This window comes from Podarcis cretensis, assembly GCF_951804945.1.
Source record: "Podarcis cretensis genome assembly, chromosome: 14".
Taxonomy (NCBI): domain Eukaryota; kingdom Metazoa; phylum Chordata; class Lepidosauria; order Squamata; family Lacertidae; genus Podarcis; species Podarcis cretensis.
This window is the reverse complement of record NC_137183.1, coordinates 45,473,668-45,492,650: the sequence shown is the minus strand read 5'-3', so window position 1 is coordinate 45,492,650 and position 18,983 is coordinate 45,473,668. Positions and strand designations below refer to the sequence as shown.

General features: G+C 43.6%; 2 protein-coding genes across 2 annotated transcripts in view; one reads left to right on the top strand and one right to left on the bottom strand.

Moving 5' to 3' along the window:
- Nucleotides 1-1,659, bottom strand: part of IGSF6 (immunoglobulin superfamily member 6) — a 29,605-nt gene extending 27,946 nt beyond the window's left edge. The window contains exon 1 of the mRNA XM_079954033.1: nt 1,641-1,659. The gene's annotated coding sequence lies outside the window, so the exon portion shown is untranslated. The remainder of the gene's footprint in view (nt 1-1,640) is intronic.
- OTOA (otoancorin) overlaps nt 1-18,983 on the top strand; it is a 43,447-nt gene that overhangs the window by 5,567 nt on the left and 18,897 nt on the right. The window contains exons 9-22 of the mRNA XM_079954102.1: nt 1,511-1,617; nt 2,219-2,358; nt 4,127-4,250; nt 5,323-5,538; nt 5,786-5,953; nt 6,206-6,346; nt 7,225-7,280; nt 7,890-8,007; nt 8,781-8,854; nt 10,625-10,760; nt 11,368-11,558; nt 12,321-12,414; nt 14,966-15,098; nt 18,317-18,504. Of these exons, the coding sequence (XP_079810228.1) occupies nt 1,511-1,617; nt 2,219-2,358; nt 4,127-4,250; nt 5,323-5,538; nt 5,786-5,953; nt 6,206-6,346; nt 7,225-7,280; nt 7,890-8,007; nt 8,781-8,854; nt 10,625-10,760; nt 11,368-11,558; nt 12,321-12,414; nt 14,966-15,098; nt 18,317-18,504 (1,886 nt within the window). The remainder of the gene's footprint in view (nt 1-1,510; nt 1,618-2,218; nt 2,359-4,126; nt 4,251-5,322; nt 5,539-5,785; nt 5,954-6,205; nt 6,347-7,224; nt 7,281-7,889; nt 8,008-8,780; nt 8,855-10,624; nt 10,761-11,367; nt 11,559-12,320; nt 12,415-14,965; nt 15,099-18,316; nt 18,505-18,983) is intronic.

Here is an 18,983-nt window from a genome sequence, read left to right as displayed (position 1 = left end):
ATTTTGTCTCTCTCTCTGCTCTTTTAGATACAGCAGCCATTTTGTCCCCTGAACCTGAAGATTTCACCCTAGCCTCTCAGTCTCTAGGGTTTAGCTGTCTCCCATTCAGCCATCAATAGGGTTGCTGGGTCAGGAGCACCCCAAACCCTGAGATTTCGGCTGCTCAGAGACAAATCCTCTTGTTTATCTTTCTGGGGGAATAACTGTGTCTTTCACGCCATGGTTTATTGTAGGCAATTGTCTAAGAATTACACGATAGCAATGAGGTAGAAGATAATCTGTTATTGGGAAATATGTTTCCCAATGGACATATGGATTCTGGACACTGTTTTCTGGGACGGATCGATACAGCAGTCTACACAGCATATCTAGATCAATGCTAGGAGCTATGGCAGGAATAACTGCACATGAATCCAGCAGAGGGCTCCAGAGCAAAAGCTATAGATCACTGCTGGTTGAAATCTGCCCTTGGAATCAATCACCCTGTCTCCAAAGAAATGAGTAGATCTGCTCAGTTGGATTACAGTAATCCTGTGGGACTGCCTTTGAAGGAAGTTCAAAATGCAGCTGCCCAAGTTTTGACTTTAGGTTGCGTATTCTGTATATTAATAGTGAACTAATTATCTAAGGGTTGTGTCTTACGTTGCCAAAATGATACCATCCCCATCAGTGCTAGGTTTACGTATAAGCTAAACAAGCTATAGTTTAGGGCCCCACTCTCTTGGGGGTCCCCCAAGAAAATTTAAAGGAAAAAAACATGGATGTACATTTCCAAAATATAAAATAAAAAACAAATAAAATAAAACCTACATACAGCAGCAGTGTTTTGTGTTGTGTAGGCTCCTATGATGTAAGTAATGGACCCCCAATCATTTTAAATTAGAGCTTAATAATTATTTCACTATTAATATACTTGTTCTTAATTGTATTTCACTATTAATATACTTCTTCTTAATTGTATTTCAGTTCAACAATTACTTTGATAAAATGCATACGGTATTTTGTTATGTGCAAATGGCTTTAGATACCTATTAGGTCCATAAATTACCATATAGCATATATTCAACACAAAAAAACAGCGGCAATTGGTTGTTGACAAAGGACAGCTGGACATATAAAGGGCCCCATTACCTTCAGTAGCTTAGGGCCTCATCAAGCCTAAATCCGGCTCTGATCCCCATGCACAAGAGTGTATGGCAGGTATCAGCAGGCTTGTTTTGGGAGTGGGGACCCCAAGGTTTGCAGAAGTACAATGAATTTTCTCCCCCCAAAAAATCAGAGGGGAACTGAATAGGTCATGTACAGCAGTTGCAGAATGTTTACTGACAGCTGGCCAGAAAACTGGGAGGAGAGGGCACTGAAATGGCATGGCTGGCTGGCTGGCTGGCTAGCTAGAGCCCTGAATACAAGCACTTTTCACTGTAACATTTTGTTGCAAGGCCAGCTTGTTCGTTTATAATAGTAATGATGCTCACTTGTCTATGAGCATTTTTCTTTTGTGGTGTCCCAGAACCAGAGAATTCTACTTCGTGGGTCAGTGCAGACAACCTATGGATCCTAGGAAGATATATGGTTCACCTCCCACTGGAAGAAATCACAAAAATTAACCCTAATGAAGTAAGTAATGATGAAGTACTCACCTGAATATTGGTTTTGGAATATATAAGGCCGGGTTTGTGTCATTCTTATGGCTCCAAGTACTGCTCTGGATTTCAATCACAGTACCAGTTTGAGTTCTGAGTACACACACACACAGAGAAAGAGAGAGAGAAATATAGATATATCACTCATGAAAGAAAGCAAGATTCTAGCAGTAACCAAATCCACAGTACTGTAATGATCTCTACTTTTTAAAAAACAGTTCCTGAAGCTATAATAGGTCAAAACTGGCTCTCACACACTTTTATTGTTTAATAAAACAAACACTGAACAAAATTAAGATCTCCTTAGGAAAACAAAATATAAATGTAGATATTTTATTTTTATTATTAAAAACAGTGTTCTGTTTAGAACACATAAGTTGTTAAATCCAATTAGCCAAGGCAACAGGTCTTATCAAGAGCATTCTAAAATGCAAGACTCTTCTTTGCTGGGCAGAGATTGAGGGAAATGGGAGCAGTGGAGGGGATGTAGATAGGTATCATATGGGATATGAACATTTAGTGTATACTGCTGAGTTCAGTCCTGATAACACACCTTTAATCTCTCTTCTAATTAGATGAGATTGTTCATCAATTATGACAATGCAACAAAACAGCTTGATACCGTGTATGATATCACACCGGATCTTTCGCTGGCTTTCTTGGAAAGAATAAATGCATCAGGATTTGATATGAGAAACACCTCAACTCTCTATAGGCAAGTCATATTTCTCAAGGTTGTATTTTTTGCAAGTTGAGCATGGTTGTGAGGAGAGAGTTGAGGCTAAGTGTTTCAAGGATCGTTATCAAGTCATGGAAAAACTGTTCTCTTCTGGACTCCACAGTGTTATATGATGGGTCCTATTATTTTTATTTTATTTCATAAAATCTATACACTGCTTGACAACAGCAGCAACCTCAATTTATTTTACGAAAAGATACAACAAGAAAATCAAAGGAAAAAATGCAACAGTGCTTTCAAACATAGAAAAGTTAAAATACTAAGAATATAATTACCTCAACTTTTTAAGCACCTGGGTAAAGGTAAAGGTAAAGGGACCCCTGACCACTAGATCCAGTTGTGGCCGACTCTGGGGTTGCGGCACTCATCTCGCTTTACTGGCCGAGGGAGCCAGCGTACAGCTTCCGGGTCATGTGGCCAGCATGACTAAGCCGCTTCTGGCGAACCAGAGCAGCGCACGGAAACGCCGTTTACCTTTCTGCCGGAGCGGTACCTATTTATCTGCTTGCACTTTGACGTGCTTTCGAACTGCTAGGTTGGCAGGAGCAGGGACCGAGCAACGGGAGCTCACCCTGTCGCAGGGATTCGAACTGCCGACCTTCGGATCAGCAAGTCCTAGGCTCTGTGGTTTAACCTGCAGCGCCACCCGTGTCCCAAGCACCTGGGTAGGCTTGTCTAAAGAAGAATTTGTTTTTCGCAAGTGCCAAAAAGAGTACAGTGAAGGCACCTGGTTGATATCAATAGGGATTTTTAAGTGTAGGTGATGCCACACTAAATGATTGAGTTCTTACAAATGTGGAATGGGTATTATGTGGTATCTGTAGTGGTGCCAATTCTGCTGCTCAAAGAGATCAAGTGGCTGCATGTGGGGTAAGGTCATTTCATAGGTAAACTGGTCCGAAGTTGTCAAGGGCTTTGTATACTAATGTGGGAGAGCATTTAGCCAGTCAATTGTCCCCTGCTATATGTCCTGAAGTGGTACAGTCCCAGAAAGGCTGTGCCATGTGATTTTTCTGGACATGTTTCAGGCAACCAATCATGTATCAGGCAACCAATCAAAGCAAATTATTTTGAATCAAATTACAATAATTTGCTTTGATTGGTTGCCCGATATAACAGTACCACTTAAATACAGTGCGTTTAGAGTATGGAAGGCACGTTGTGTGTATTATACCATCTTATGAGCCTTAAAGTTAAAGGTAAAGGTACCCCTGACCATTAGGTCCAGTCGCGGACAACTCTGGGATTGCGGCGCTCATCTCCCTCTATAGCCCAAGGGAGCTGGCATTTGTCCGCAGACAGCTTCCTGGTCATGTGGCCAGCATGACTAAGCCGCTTCTGGTGAACCAGAGCAGCGCACGGAAACGCCCTTTACCTTCCCACCAGGGTGGTACCTATTTATCTACTTGCACTTTGATGTGCTTTCAAACTGCTAGGTGGGCAGGAGCAGGGACCGAGCAATGGGAGTTCACCCTGTCGTGGGGATTCAAACCGCCAACCTTCAGATTGGCAAACCCTAGGCTCAGTGGTTTAGACCACAGCGTCACCCACTGTTGTATGAGCCTTACAACATCTCTAAAAGAGAGGGCAGCATTATTAACCCCCTTTTACAGAAGTCAAACCGGTGACGTTCTGGTTTATAACTCAGTCTCTTAACCACTACACTATGCTACCCAGCCGCACTGTAGTGATGGGCATTCAGTAGGGGATGGCTGCCAACTCACTTCCACATTCTTTCATGCAGGTTAGGCTTGCTGGTTTGTTTTTACAGTAGCCTGGAACAGATGGATGCCAATGTGGCCCGGGTACTGCTTCATCAAATGATTAAATGTAACCAGCTGAGGGGTTTCCATGCTGATGTTCAGAAGGTGGGTATAGACTTTATTCTTGCTAGAATGATTGCAAAATAAAAAAATTCCTTCCAGTAGCACCTTGTTTTTTTTTGTTTTTTTTTGTTTTTTTTTGTTTTGTTTTTTTTATATATTATTTTTTTATTTTGTTTTGACTATGGCAGACCAACACGGCTACCTATCTGTAACTAGAATGATTGCATCACTTTGGAAGGACTTTGGAAGCGACAGAAATTTGAGTTTAGTGTCTAGTGTCATGATAGCCAGCCTGCTGATCATTTGGTTCTGTAAAAGACTGTCCATTCGGGCACCTGAGAATTTTGGTGGCACAGAGTTCCGAAGAACATGGAGCACTATGCCCAGACGTGATAGCTGCCGGCAAACCAAGAATCCACCCAACAAACTGCCTAGGTTGTTACATCTCTTTCCAATTCCCTCTTGGATTTAGAATAGTATATCCTTGGATATTGTCACAGATCTTCCCCTACCAGGTGGGCACAGTACATTCCTGGTAGTGGTGGACTTGTTTGCAGAAACGGCCCATTTCATATCTTGCATCCTGTCCACCAAGTAAATCGCTCACTTGTTTATCAAGCATTTTATTCCAGCTACATGGGCTGTCAGAAAGTATTATGTCTGATTGAGGTTCCCAGTTTACTACATGGTTCTGGCACAGCTGCTTCCATTCTACTGGATGTAGATCTTTTGCTTTCCATAGCATATCACCAACAAACCAATGGCCAGATCAAATGTACCAACACTACTCTGGAGCAATATCTCTGCTGCTCCATTAATTACTAGCAGGACAACTGGGTAGATCTATTCTCACTTGTGTAGTTTGACTACAATAACTCCCAGCAGTCTTCCACACAGCAAACATTTATTTATTTAGCGAACTACAACTGCTGTGGTTCAATGTGGTGTGCAATGCAGGCCTTTATGTGTTTACACCTGGTGAGAATGTCTGTTTAGAAAATGTTGCTATTGATCAGAGAAACAAAGGAAAGTTAGCCTCAGAAAGCATACATGTTTTAGCTTCTGATCAGCTTCTCATCAGTTCTTTAACACACTTTTTAAAAAACTGTTTCAGCTCAAATCCCAACTTCTTGACATCGCCATGCAAAACCAGACGTTGAACGACACTCTTGGGTCACTCTCGGACGCAGTTGTGGGACTAACTATCAGCCAGTTGGAGTCTCTCTCACCTGAGGCTGTGCACAATGCTATTCCAACCTTAAACCAAGTCTCTGGATGGGCCAAAAGCCAGATCATGATTTTATCCAGCAAATACCTGATGTATGAAAAGGTACTTTGTGGGATGTTGTTGTAAAATGAATCCAAATGAACTATTCAGAACTGCTCTGCATTGTACCCAGGCAATGCCAGGTAAAAGACTGCTAGTACAATATAAAGTGCAAGTGGCTCAAAAGCCTTCTGCCCCTGGTGTGAAAAAACAAGCTTGGAGATTTTACATATAACCTATGCATACTGTCCAAATGCGGTCTTAAACTCTGTTAATCAGCTGCTGTTCAATTCTTTTGCTCTTCATGCAGGCTTTGTCGTTTCATAATATAAGTCAAATGGGTGCTTTGGCGACTGGGATCAGCACCCAGGCATTCCACAACATGAGTCCCAAAGAGCTCTCTCAGGTTGTCAGAGGCGCACTGGTGCAACGTGCATCAGATTTGTCACCAGCGCAGCACCAAGGGATCCTCCGGAAGGTATTTGCAGATCTTTGTGTGGGAGCAGTAGAGTTGGGGGAGAAATCCAGTTCACTTGACATTTCGCATGTGGGTTCGCACTTTCCAAAACGATACACTATGGGTAGGCAAACTAAGGCCCGGAGGCCGGATGCGGCCCAATCGCCGTCTAAATCCAGCCCTCGGACGGTCCAGGAATCCATGGACTGGAACAGCCATTGGCCTGATTCATCAGGACTCTTCTTAGCATTGCCTCTTGTGCTTCTTCTGTAGATGATCGAATCCACGGGGCTGATATCAGTGATTGCCGATATGCAAGGGGCCTTTTTTAAAGAGGTGTCACTTGTTACTTTGTGGATGGAGGAAGGACTGAACTCTTCACTGGTGAAAGACAAAGAATTAAGGCCAAGTCAGGTAACTAACAACACAAATATCTCTCAGGTATTCCCAGGGCTGGATTTAGGTTTGATGATGCTCTAAGCTACTGAAGGTAGCCCTTTATATGTCCCACTGTCCTTTGTCAACAACAAATTGTCACTGTTCTTTGTGTTGAATATATGCTATATGACAGGCATGGGCAAACTCCGGCCCTCCAGATGTTTGGGACTACAATTCCCACCATCCCTGACCACTGGTCCTGTTAGCTAGGGATGATGGGAATTGTAGTCCCAAACATCTGGAGGGTCAGAGTTTGCCTATGCCTGCTATATGGTAATCTATGGGCCTAATAGGTATCTAAAGCCATTTGTACATGTTGTCATGCAACCAGTCCATGCAGAATGTAGGTACCCTATATATAGAAATGAGCAAACCAGTGATATTTTAGGGAGCAGGCTAGCAGGCAGGGTCCATTACTTACATCATAGGTGCCTACACAACACAAAACACTGTTGCTGTATGTAGGTTTTATTTTATTTGTTTTTTATCTTATTTTTTTGGAAATGTACATCCAGGTTTTTTCCCTTTAATTTTTTGGGGGGCCCTAAGCTATAGCTTGTTTAGCTTATACGTAAATCCGGCACTGGGTATTCCTAAATGCAGACCAGGTATGCAGAAAAATCCCAAAGCAGCCTGGCAAAAACCTGCAAGTTTCTGGGAGGTACTGAATGTCACAATGTCAGCTAAGTGTAGCAAGGGAAGAAAACTGAAGTTGGGAGAGCAGACTGAAGTGATAAAAAGGGGCATTCCTTTAGGGACTGAGGAGGCTGTTCACCATTTTGTTGTAGATCCCATGTGTGCGTGCAGCTAATTTGATTTCAGTACTTTCATTTCAATTTATAATTTAATTTCAGGCCTTGTTTCTGTATGAACTGTTGTCAAAGAAAACCCCTCCTCCTGACCTCTTAAGGTATGAGTGCAAATTTCACACTGACCCTTCCATCCTTATGGTGCCACAATTGCAAGTATTTTCTTGCTCTTTTGAGGTTCAGATGCCTGAAATTTCTATAAGCAGAGCAACACCATGGATGTAACAGCACGCGGGAAGCAATTTTCCCTTTGTTCGTCCCACACTGTTCAAGTGCATTTAACTGTTAATTTCCAAACCACTAAAAGTCCAATTTTTAAAAAGTGGATTTGTTGAGCTGGGCAACTGAGCACTTCAATGTATTTTAATCAGTGCTTTTTTTCTGGGGGTACGCAGGGGTATGCATACCCCTAAACATTTTGTGAATCTAAGTTTGGCCTCATTGAGGGGCAGTATTTCAATATGATTAGGAAAATGTGAGTTCCCCTAAACATTTTTTTAGAAAAAAGCACTAATTTTAATTACCCAACCTAAATTTACGCTATGCACTTCACCTACAAAATAAAGATGGTCTGGATACACTTCTCAGCACACTTCCTGAATGTTATGGGACTTACATATGAGTAGACATACATAGAACTGCACTGTAAAAGGTGCCAAGTCATGTTGGGTCATATAATTACTTAACTATTTATGCTTTCTTCAAATCAGCATCAGCCAGTTGGTCAAAGGAGTACCATGTGGTCAGCTTGAGAGTATGAGCACAGTCTCTTTTTTAAACACATTCAAAGTTTTTGAAAAGAATCTTCACCTTCTGTCGCCTTATCAGGTAAAATGTGAAAGCACTGTAATGATTATTCTGTGTTCAACAGAAGCTAGCGCCAGGGTGGGTGGGTCTATTTCAAGCTAACACCACCTTCTGAAGCTTTTACCATAATTCTGTTACGTTTCTGCATTACTCTGAGATTTATTTATTTTTTTAATGCCCTCAAAATAACATTTATATGTTTGCCTTCTTTCAAAATATATTTGACTATGCAATTCAAATAGATTTTGAAAGAAGTATGCAATTTGGTGTGCTTAAACGGACAAGAATTGTGTTGCAACAATAGAAGTAATGCAAAAATCTGGTGGATAGCCATATTTGGGTTTTGCACACTAGTCTAATTGTGCTTCCAGGTGGGACTTAATTTGCAAGTGAGTTGTTGAGAAATTGCAGACCGGTCATTGGCCACAGTTTGTATATGGATGTGTGACTTTGGCTGGTATATTATGTGGATGTGATGTCATGTTATATTATGGGGGTCTGGTCTTATGACCCACATCTTCATAGCAGCATGTCTACACATTTGTGGATGTTATGTGCTGCTATGTTATGTGGATGTCATTAAGTGCTGTTATGCTACGTTGCATGAAGGTGTGGTATGGATAGGTACATCTGGATATTGTCTGGAAGTTATGAGCAACTAACCCTTTTGAGGATTATAGCTGCTGCTGCTGCTGCTGCTGCTGCTGCTGCTGCTGCTGCTGCTGCTGCTTTTTCCATTGCTCCTCGACAATCACATATAGCTAAAAATGATTTAAGGATGTCTTTTTTTGCAGATCAATTGTCTGGCTTGGAAATTTTGGATACTCTCCAATGCATCTGTGCCTCCCTATCTCTTATCAGTGCTTCCGTAAGTTCTCTCTCTCACACACCTATTTTAATAAAAAGCAAAGGTACCCTTGTTGGTCCATTAAAAAGCAAAAACACAGGGTTGTTGTAGGGGATTGAATGAGGTGCAGGAGAGCCATGTATGCCACCTTGAGATTGTAGGGGGGAAAGTTGGGATATAAATGGACCACAAGCTTAACATGAGTTAACAGTGTGATGCAGCAGCAGCAAAAAAAAAAAAAAAAAAAAAAAAAAAGCCAACACTATTCTAGGCTGCATCAACAGAAGTATAGTGTCCAGATCAAGGGAAGTGATAGTACCACACTATATTCTGCCTTGGTCAGACCACACCTGGAGTCCTGTGTCCAGTTCTGGTTGCCACAATTTAAGAAGGTTGTTGACAAGCTGGAAGGTGTGCAGAGGAGGGCAAGCAAGATGATCAGGGGGTCTGGAAACTAAGCCTTACGAGGAACACTTGAAGGAGCTGGGTATGTTTAGCCTGGAAAAGAGGAGACTGAGAGGAGATATGAGAGCCATCTTCAAATATCTTAAGGGCTGTCACATAGAAGATGGAGAGTGCTTGTTTTCTCCTGCTCTTAAGGGTCAGACGCGAGGCAACTGCTTCAAGTTACAAGAAAAGATATTCCGACTAAACATTCAAAAAAACTTTCTTTCTTTTTTAAATAATATTTATTCAGATTTTGAAAGTTACAAAAAAGAACAATAAAAAAGAAAAATAACAAAAACATAAAAAATACACACACACACAATTAAAAAAAAAACAAATCAGGCCTTTACATAGCTTTCTTTTCTTTGCTTATTTCCTTGACCTCCTCACACCTCCCTTTTTTGTATTCTAGTTCAATTAGGTGTTTCAGCAAATCCTTTCCAGCTTTGTTTTTATCCTAATAATTTATCTTAGTATATTATAATTCTCGTCTTTCACCAATTAATAAATCAATTTTAGCCTAATCCTTTATATCATTTCTGCTAAAACCACATTGCTTCATTCCAACAACCTTCTAACTTTCCTCATTCAAAAAAACTTTCTGACAGTAAGAGCTCTTTGGCAGTGGAACAGACTCCCACGAGAGGTGGTGGGCTCTCCTTCCTTGGGGGTTTTTAAGCAGAGGTGGATGGGCATCTGCCATGGATGCTTTAGCTGACATTCCTACATTGGACTAAATGACCTTTGGGGTCCCTTCCAACTCTACAGTTCTATGATTCTATGAAATGCAATAAATGAATGAATGATAAATAGTTCCAAGATGGCAATGGCAGACTGAAAAAAATACCTCTCAGATGCTATAGATTTCAGGTTACACTCATAGGATTTTGAGATAAAGAATAAATGGCTGCTTCACATCTATAAGAGAGTATAAGCTTTGCTTGTCACTCAGATCTGTCCCACACATTAAAGAAACACAAAGGCTCCTGGATAGACAGAGAACAGAAGTAAAGATTTCTGCTCTCTGCTGTGAAGCTACAATCCTATATATCTACGTTCACACCAGGGTAGGGGGAACCTGTTTTCCTCCATGCGTTGCTAGACTCCATCTCCCATCATGCCCAGTCAGCATCACCAATGGCTAGGATTGATGGGAGATGCAGTCCAACAACATCTGGCGGAACCAGACGTTCTTCATCTCTGGGCTATAAGAACCCAATGTATGTCATACAGTGGCCTTCAAGGGAAAAGTGGGATACACTGCTAAATGAATTTTAGTATGTAGTGCTCTAAAGATCCTAGTTTCCTCTTCCCCAAAACTGTTATTTTAAATCTTTCCTTTAGTGCTGAGTATCTGGAATCCATTTCAGGACCTCTCTGTGCCCCTTTTGTGACCAGCCTGGGGAAGCTTCAACTTGACCGTCTTGTTTCAAATAGGCAGAAGAAACAAGCAATTCTGCAAAAAGTGAAAGACTGCATGGTAAGAATATGACACTATTTTGTTTCGTTAAAATGTGTATGTCCCACTTTGGGGTCCGCACAGGCTCTCCACGTCTTTTATGGGCAACCCCATACAAAATAACAATTTAAAAAACATAATATAGTGGTACCTCAGGTTACATATACTTCAGGTTACATATGCTTCAGGTTACAGACTCCGCTAACCCAGAAATAGTGCTTCAGGTTAAGAACTTTGCTTCAGGATGAGAACAGAAATTGGGCTCCGGCGGCACGGCAGCAGCAGGAATCCCCATTAGCTAAAGTTGTGCTTCAGGTTAAGAACAGTTTCAGGTTAAGTACAGACCTCCGGAACAAATTAAGTACTTAACCCGAGGTACCACTGTATACAAAACAACCCAAACTAGCTCACTGAAGCAGCAGCAAGCCCAAACAACAAAGAAAACCAGGAAGGAAGCTGGGGAAAAGGAACTCAGCATAATACCCAGAGGAAAGAAACCCTTAGGTTTCCTTAACTGCTTTTAATGGTTGTTTTCTCTGTGTTTTTAGCGGTTCTTCAGAACTCATTCCATCTTGTAGCTTGATCACAATTGCGCACACACACCCCAGCACTGGCTTCTTTATTTCAGAATGGCTCGGCCATCGACGAATATGACGTTGACTTGCTTGGAAATCTCATTTGCCATCTACCCCCGGAGTTTATTTGTGAGGGAATCTCGCGGGAAGCGATGGCAACAGCCCTTCACCAGTTCGGACTATGCCGTCATCTCAGCGATGATCAGAAGACAGAAATCAAGCGCAGACTTATTGAATTGCATGGGTAAGAGAATAATCTGGGAGGGTTTTGCTCTGAATCTTCGTGTAAAGGTAAAGGGACCCGTGACCATTAGATCCAGTTGTGACCGACTCTGGGGTTGCAGCGCTCATCTCGCTTTATTGGCCGAGGGAGCCGGCATATAGCTTCCGGGTCATGTGGCCAGCATGACTAAGCTGCTTCTGGCGAACCAGAGCAGTGCACGGAAACGCCATTTACCTTCCCGCCGGAGCGGTACCTATTTAGCTACTTGCACTTTGATGTGCTTTCGAACTGCTAGGTTGGCAGGAGCAGGGAATGAGCAATGGGAGCTCACCCCGTCACGGGGATTTGAACAGCCAACCTTCCAATCGGCAAGTCCTAGGCTCTGTGGTTGAACCCATAGCGCCACCCGCGTCCCGAATCTTCGTGTAGCAGCATATAAATCAGTCTGACACTTAAAAAAAATTAGTTCTGTTGTCTTACTTTAACAACACACAGTATATAAGCATTAATGACAAAGGACTTTCACCTTAAAGTTGATCACAGGAGAATCTCACAATTTACAGTAGAGGCATGCGGGGAAGTGGTGTCCATAGAACACATGTCTAAGTAATAATTTTTAAAGATCTTATGTAAAGAAAGCAACAAAAGGGCATTTTTGCATAGATATTGGCTGTGTTCCAGCATATGGATTTTACTGGTACATTTGCTACATCATTTATTTTGGTATTGTGGCATGCTCTGAGATTTCTTTGTTCACATCATGTTCCAAAATGTATTTCCAAGTTCCCCAAGAAACTGGACAGCTGAAACCACGCGGGATGTTGGATCATTCATAGCCCTTTTGCCAAAAGCTGAATTAAACATCCTCGTAGAAAAGGTACTGTCAGAATTCTTGCTGGGGTGTGTGTGGAGTGCTTCTGTTCTCAATTCCAGCTAGCCAGTGACGACCTTTTCCAGGATATGCCATTCCATTCCCCCTCCCCTCTACTTTTCATCCCCTTCCCCAACAGGCAGTGTTCTATAGCCACTGAGCAAGTTCTATCCTCACTGGGCTGTTTGAGTCCCACCCCCCGTACTTCTGAAAACCTTGGCGTTTCACCCAAGGCTGCTACTTACTTTGACAACACTTTGCCACACACTTGTGTTATGTATTGAAGTTCTCACCCTGGGCCAGCAGGGGGATATTGTAGATAGTTATGCAAATGAAGGATCGAAAGTGACGTTCAGTGATTGGATAGTTTGTATGCAAATGAAGGATCGAAAGTGACGTTCAGTGATTGGATAGTTTTAGAAAATGGCAACAGTTACATTGTTCTGGAGCTCTATATAAGCAGGCTGACTGAGCTCCTCAGTCAGTTCTGTTCCAGCTTACAAATAAAGAGCTGCTTTGGAAGAATCGCTGTGTTGTCTGCTATGTCTACCCACAACTTAACAACTTGTGTTTCAATTGTGCCATTTTGGCTTCCGAAGGACCCACACTCAGGTGAGTTCAGTTAATAGTACAGTATATATAGAGTCCTTGCAAGTTGCAACATTTGCCTTGAAAATAAAAAATACTTGCCTTTTTATTGTAATAAAATGATACATAGTGCAGAGACAGTAGATAGAGGTATTGTCAGAGCTGCCCCTAGGTCCCAGCTCACAGAGGACCAACGCGAGGCTGTCGTTATGTACAAAAGTCTTTATTGAGGTTCAGTTTCCATTTCAAAGCTGCAGCGCGCAGCTCTACGTCTTAAACCCTAGACCGGCGAAGTCCCGTCTGAATCTCCTCCCCTCTGACACCAGTTTAAGATCCTAGCCCTGCTCCACCTTTTCCGCTGCTTTCTCCTCCTCTGGGTCCTCCTGCCCGCTGGGGCATCCCCCTTTCTGGACTCTTCTGACGCTGAGTCGCTTAACTCCTCCCCCTGCCTCCGACGGGCTTTAGGACCCGGTTCCCAATCCTCATTCTCTGCTGTCCCGCGCTCCTGTACATTTGAACTTGCCTCTCGCGCCAACCCAGTGACCTTCCTCCTGACCGTTACACTACTTCTGTCACTGCTTCCCTCTTCCGGGATACTGGCCGGATCTGACCTCCCCTCCGTTGTCTGACTCTCCGATGGAGGTGTGGTCAGCCCTGCCTTATCTTCTCTCCCTGGTGGGGAATGCACTGGCCCCGATCCTTGGGACTCTTCCCCCCCACTCTGCTCTGGTGGGGAAGCTGGTCCTGATTTCCAACTACTGCTCTGGGAGTCCCTGCTGCCCCCTTGCTCCTGGGGCGTTCCCCTTGGGAACCCCCTACCCCTGGCCACTGGCGCCCCCTTCTGTGAATCTTCCGATTTGCTGGAGAGGCTCATGGAATCCCTCGGTCCACTGTCCTCTTCTCCTACGCTCCCCTCGGATTCTTCCCCTTCGCTCTCCATCTCCTCTCTTCCCTGTGCCTCTGCTCCTGAGCCCCTGACAGGTATGTACTGTATTGTTTGCTCTATAAGACTCACTTTTTCCCTCCTAAAAAGTACAGTGGTGCCTCACAAGATGAAAAGAATCCGTTCCGCGATTCTCTTCGTCTAACGGTTTTTTCGTCTTGCGAAGCAACCCTATTAGCGGCTTAGCGGATTAGCGCTATTAGCGGCTTAGCGGCTATTAGCGGCTTAGCGGCTAATACCGACTTAGCGACTTAGGAAAAGGGAGAAAAAAGCGGAAAAAATCGCAAGACTCGCAAGACGTTTTCGTCTTGCGAAGCAAGCCCATAGGGAAATTCGTCTTGCAAAGCGCCTCGAAAAACGGAAAACCCTTTCGTCTAGCGGGTTTTTCGTCTTGCGAGGCATTCGTCTTGCGGGGCACCACTGTAAGGGGAAATGTGTGTGTGTCTTATGGAGCAAATGCAGGCTGTGCAGCTATCCCAGAAGCCAGAACAGCAAGAGGGATTGCTGCTTTCACTGCGCAGCGATCCCTCTTGCTGTTCTGGCTTCTGAGATTCAGAATATTTTTTTTCTTGTTTTCCTCCTTCAAAAACTAGGTGCGTCTTGTGGTCTGGTGCGTCTTATAGAGCGAAAAATGTGGTAGTTCTCTCTCTCTCTCTCTCTTGAACTACATTAGAACTTGTGGGGGATCACCCAATAAAATGAGTGGGCAATAGATTTGGGATTGACAGTAAGGAGTTGCTGCTTCCCATAGCACACCATTTATTTGTGGAATTCACTGAATTTGGATGTAGCGATGGCGGCTGACTTAGATGGTTTTAAAAGGGGGTCAGACAAATTCATGGCTATTAATCATAACAAGCTGGACCTGCAACAAAATGTTGCAGCAAATCGCTATCTAGGGTGGCCTATTGCAAAAGAAGACAGGGCTCCTTCACCTTTCATAGTTGGCAGAATATGTCGTTTCGGCCAGTGCACCTTGCATGATAATAATAACCATCTTTAGTTTGTCCTTCCCTCTCCTTAAAGTTTCCTGATATCATCTCGGAAATAGCATCAAAGACGACTGGGCCAGTTCTGCCAACTGAGGAGCTGCTCTTGGCTCAATTTGAATCTATCCACAACTCCAGCATCCCAGGGACAACACCTGATTTGACTTCTGGTAGGTAGAATGCACTGCTGGCTTTGTATAGCAGAAATAAATGCTGCTGAGTTTGGCTTCTTTTGTCTATTGTCTCAAATGAATATTTATACAGTGGTACCTTGGTTCTCAAACTTAATCCATTCCAGAAGTCCATTCCAAAACCAAAGCATTCAAAAACCAAGGCACACTTTCCCATAGAAAATAATGCAAACCCCCCCCCCTAAAACAGCAATTGAACATGGATTTTACTATCTAACAAGACAATTGATCCATAAAATGAAAGCAATAAACAATGTACTGCAGTCACACAATCAACCAATCAGTAGCTGAACTGGGTGCCACACAGTCACAAAAACAAAAAAAAGAGCCACAAAAACAAAAAAAAGAGCCACAAAAACAAAAACGCAAAATAAATAGCGAAAACAGACAGACCTCAGCGTAACATTCAAAACAGAAGTGTGGCACTCAGAACAGAAGCATAACACTCAAAATGGAGCATGTTCGGCTTCCGAAAAAAGTTCACAAACTGGAACACTTACTTCTGGGTTTGCAGTGTTTTGGTTCCAAGTTGTTTGAGTACCAAGGCGTTTGAGAACCAAGGTACCACTGTTCTAGGTTTCATAAAGAAAAACAGAAAGCAAGGAGAAGTGGCTCACCAGGTAGGGTGAAGCTGCAGTATCGGCCTCCCAACAGGTGGAGCGCTGTTGCTTACTGAGAGGGGTGAGACAGCAGGCAGGTCAGTGAGAAACCAACACTGACAAATTTGTCCATCCTTGCCTCTTGATGCGTATTGTTTACATCAAAGAGAGAGGATGTGAAGTAACCCCCCTTTTACTTCTAAAAATGTGAAGCAATTCCAGTTTGACAGATGATGAATGGATTTTTGCTAGTACGACATCAGATTTAAAAAAAGGTACCCCTGCCCGTACGGGCCAGTCTTGACAGACTCTGGGGTTGTGCGCCCATCTCACTTAAGAGGCCAGGGGCCAGCGCTGTCCAGAGACACTTCCGGGTCACGTGGCCAGCGTGACATCGCTGCTCTGGCCAGAGCCAGAGCCAGAGCCAGAGCCAGAGCCGCACACGGAAACGCCGTTTACCTTCCCGCTGGTAAGCGGTCCCTATTTATCTACTTGCACCCGGAGGTGCTTTCGAACTGCTAGGTTGGCAGGCGCTGGGACCGAGCAGCGGGAGCGCACCCCGCCGCAGGGATTCGAACCGCTGACCTTTCGATCGGCAAGCCCTAGGCGCTGAGGCTTTAACCCACAGCGCCACCTGCGTCCCTACGACATCAGATTTACTGTTTGTTTATTATTGACGCTCCCTCCATTGGCCCAGCAGACACAATCTTGTTAGAATGTTTTGCTGGCTTCTGTAGTTCTGTTTGATTGAAGCAAATCCTTCCTTTCCCTTCCATTCCAAGTACAAATCTCTTTGGTACATCCTCGCTGTAATTTGCTTAGTGAGGGAAAACTCTGCTCCTAATCAGCATCTGTGATGTTCTACTTTATTACAGGAGATAGCCCAATGCAAAGTTGCTTTCTTTTTTAGTTAAAATTGCAAAGCCACACTTTTCTAAGGGCTCGGACAGATGTTAACTTATTTATTTATTTATTTTTTAAAAAAGATGTTGGCTGATGCATCCCAGTAAGTGCTAGTGCTTGGAAGCTTTTTAAGCTCAAGGGCCACATTCCCTTTAGGGCAAGCTTCTGGGGGCCATATGCAAGTGGTAGGTGAGACCAGAGGCAAAAGTGAGTGGAGCAAGGAATGTAAATTTTACCTTTTTACAGTAGCCCAGTTTTTACACATACACACACACACACACACTTCTTTATCTTCCATGCATGCAAGCATTATCAGAGTGTAAGGACACGTTTCCAGCCAGGCAAAAATGTTGAAGTACATTACAAAGCTGGACCACTGAAGGGTGTGGCTTGGAGAGAGGGTGTATTGCAGTTATTAATATTGCGCTTTTGGAAGCATTAGGATAAATGAAAACTGATTCTCCTTGAAATAAAAATTGTCCAGTCTAAAAAATATGGTTCAAAAGCTTTACTTAACGGAACTTGTTCCAAAACAGACACTCAAAATGACGTTACATGCAAATAGTTGCATCATATCATATGCTTGTCCAAGCACAGGTACAGCGTCTTAGAAATATGAAATTACTTCATCCAGAACTGCAAAACCAAAGCTCTGTCCCTCTGCACACAGCTGGCATTCCAGCCTGAGGCTGTGTTCCTGGAGAGGGAGTAATTAGCACACCATCCTCCTCGGTTGCATTCACAGGGAGAACAAAGACTGACTTTAGATCAGATGAGAAAGATATTCAGTTGCAAATCACCATTTTGTGTGAGTTGAACACTTCATGACAGAGGAGCAGAGATAGGTACATTCTTAGTTACCGGTAATTGTCAGTTGTAAGGGTCTCTGCTGCCCTTGCTTAGCTTCAGTCACTCGTGCTGCCTTGCCCCTGTGGTTGAGGGGGCCGGAGTTGAGCCACATCAGCATGCCATGTGTGCACCCCCCCAAGCATGCACGCATGACATCAGCATGCCCTGCAGTGCGCTCACATACCCCATGGCGTGCTGATGTCCCTTGCACATGACACAGTGTCATTTGTGCACAACCGCCGCAGAACTTTGAGGGGGCCCAGCCCCTTATTGAAATTTTTCAGGGGGGTGGCCCCCTAGCTCCCCTCCTACTTGGCATGCCTGGCTTCAATGGATTTTTACAATGTTACACCTTGTGCAATACACATACAAAGTTTTTTCCCCCATTTGAATGTACAATTATACTTAATGGTGTGGCCTGGGGAGAGTCCCAAGGGCCAGGCAGGGAAGCCTGGAGGGCCAAATTTCCCCCTAGACCAGAGGACTCCCATTCCTGGCCTAAGCTGTCTCAGCCTAACTTATTCAATGTAGGCAATAGCTGAAATCCAAATGCGCTTGGGATATCCAAGGCAAAAACTCTCGTACATGGAGCCCTGTAACAGGAAGTTTAAGGTGATGAGCCCCTCTCTCCCCCCAGAGAAATAGAAGTGTCAAATGAAACATCTGCACTGTGGTAGTAACCTGCCTTGTAATGGAAGTTGTTGCTGCTGCCCCCCACCGCCTGCCCAACATGGCAGTAATCTTGCAAAAGATTAGCATTACGATTTAATTACCGCTTAGCATTACAGTCAATGAGTTTGTGTCGGGTGATTAACCTCTCTGCAAATATATCTTCTTCGGTACCAGATTGCGCAGACGTCATGGCACCTTCCTCAGAGGAGATTATGAAATTATCAGGAGCCAACATGTTCTGGTCAGCTCAAGAGCTGGCCTGCATGGATCCGGGCACTTTCGCCAAGACTGTGGAATTCCTTGGCTCTGTGGTCCGTTTCGATACCTCTCAGCTTGCTGCGCTGAAAGAGAAAGCTAAGGAGGTAGCTATGAAGAGTTGTTTTTTTTTACCAAACTTCCTTAGATGTGCATTTACCTCAAGTAAAGGGTAGTTAGTGGGGTCAAGTGATTCCCGCTTTGAGCAGCAGCAAGATTCCATGGCGCTAAACCAGGGTTGTGTTTCAATGGGAAAATCGAGGCACACCAGAATCTAGCGTCTTTGGGAAATATGATTTATTGGACACATATTTACTCCTAAAGCTTTCGATGGAGGGAGAGTGCAATGGCGCATCGGCCCTATCTCTCCCTAGCACCGCTGCGCCAGGCCTCTGTTTCCCTTTCTCTTAGGTGAAATCCCCAGTGGAGAATGAATCACGAGCGGCAGTGGGTTTTTCTTTTGGGAAAACAGCTTGCAAACAAACTTTATTATAACAGATGTAATCAAGGAGTTTTGGTTCTTCTTCTTCCACAGAAATGGAACAAGCAGTGCTGTTGCTTTTTATTAAAACGTATACTGTCTCAA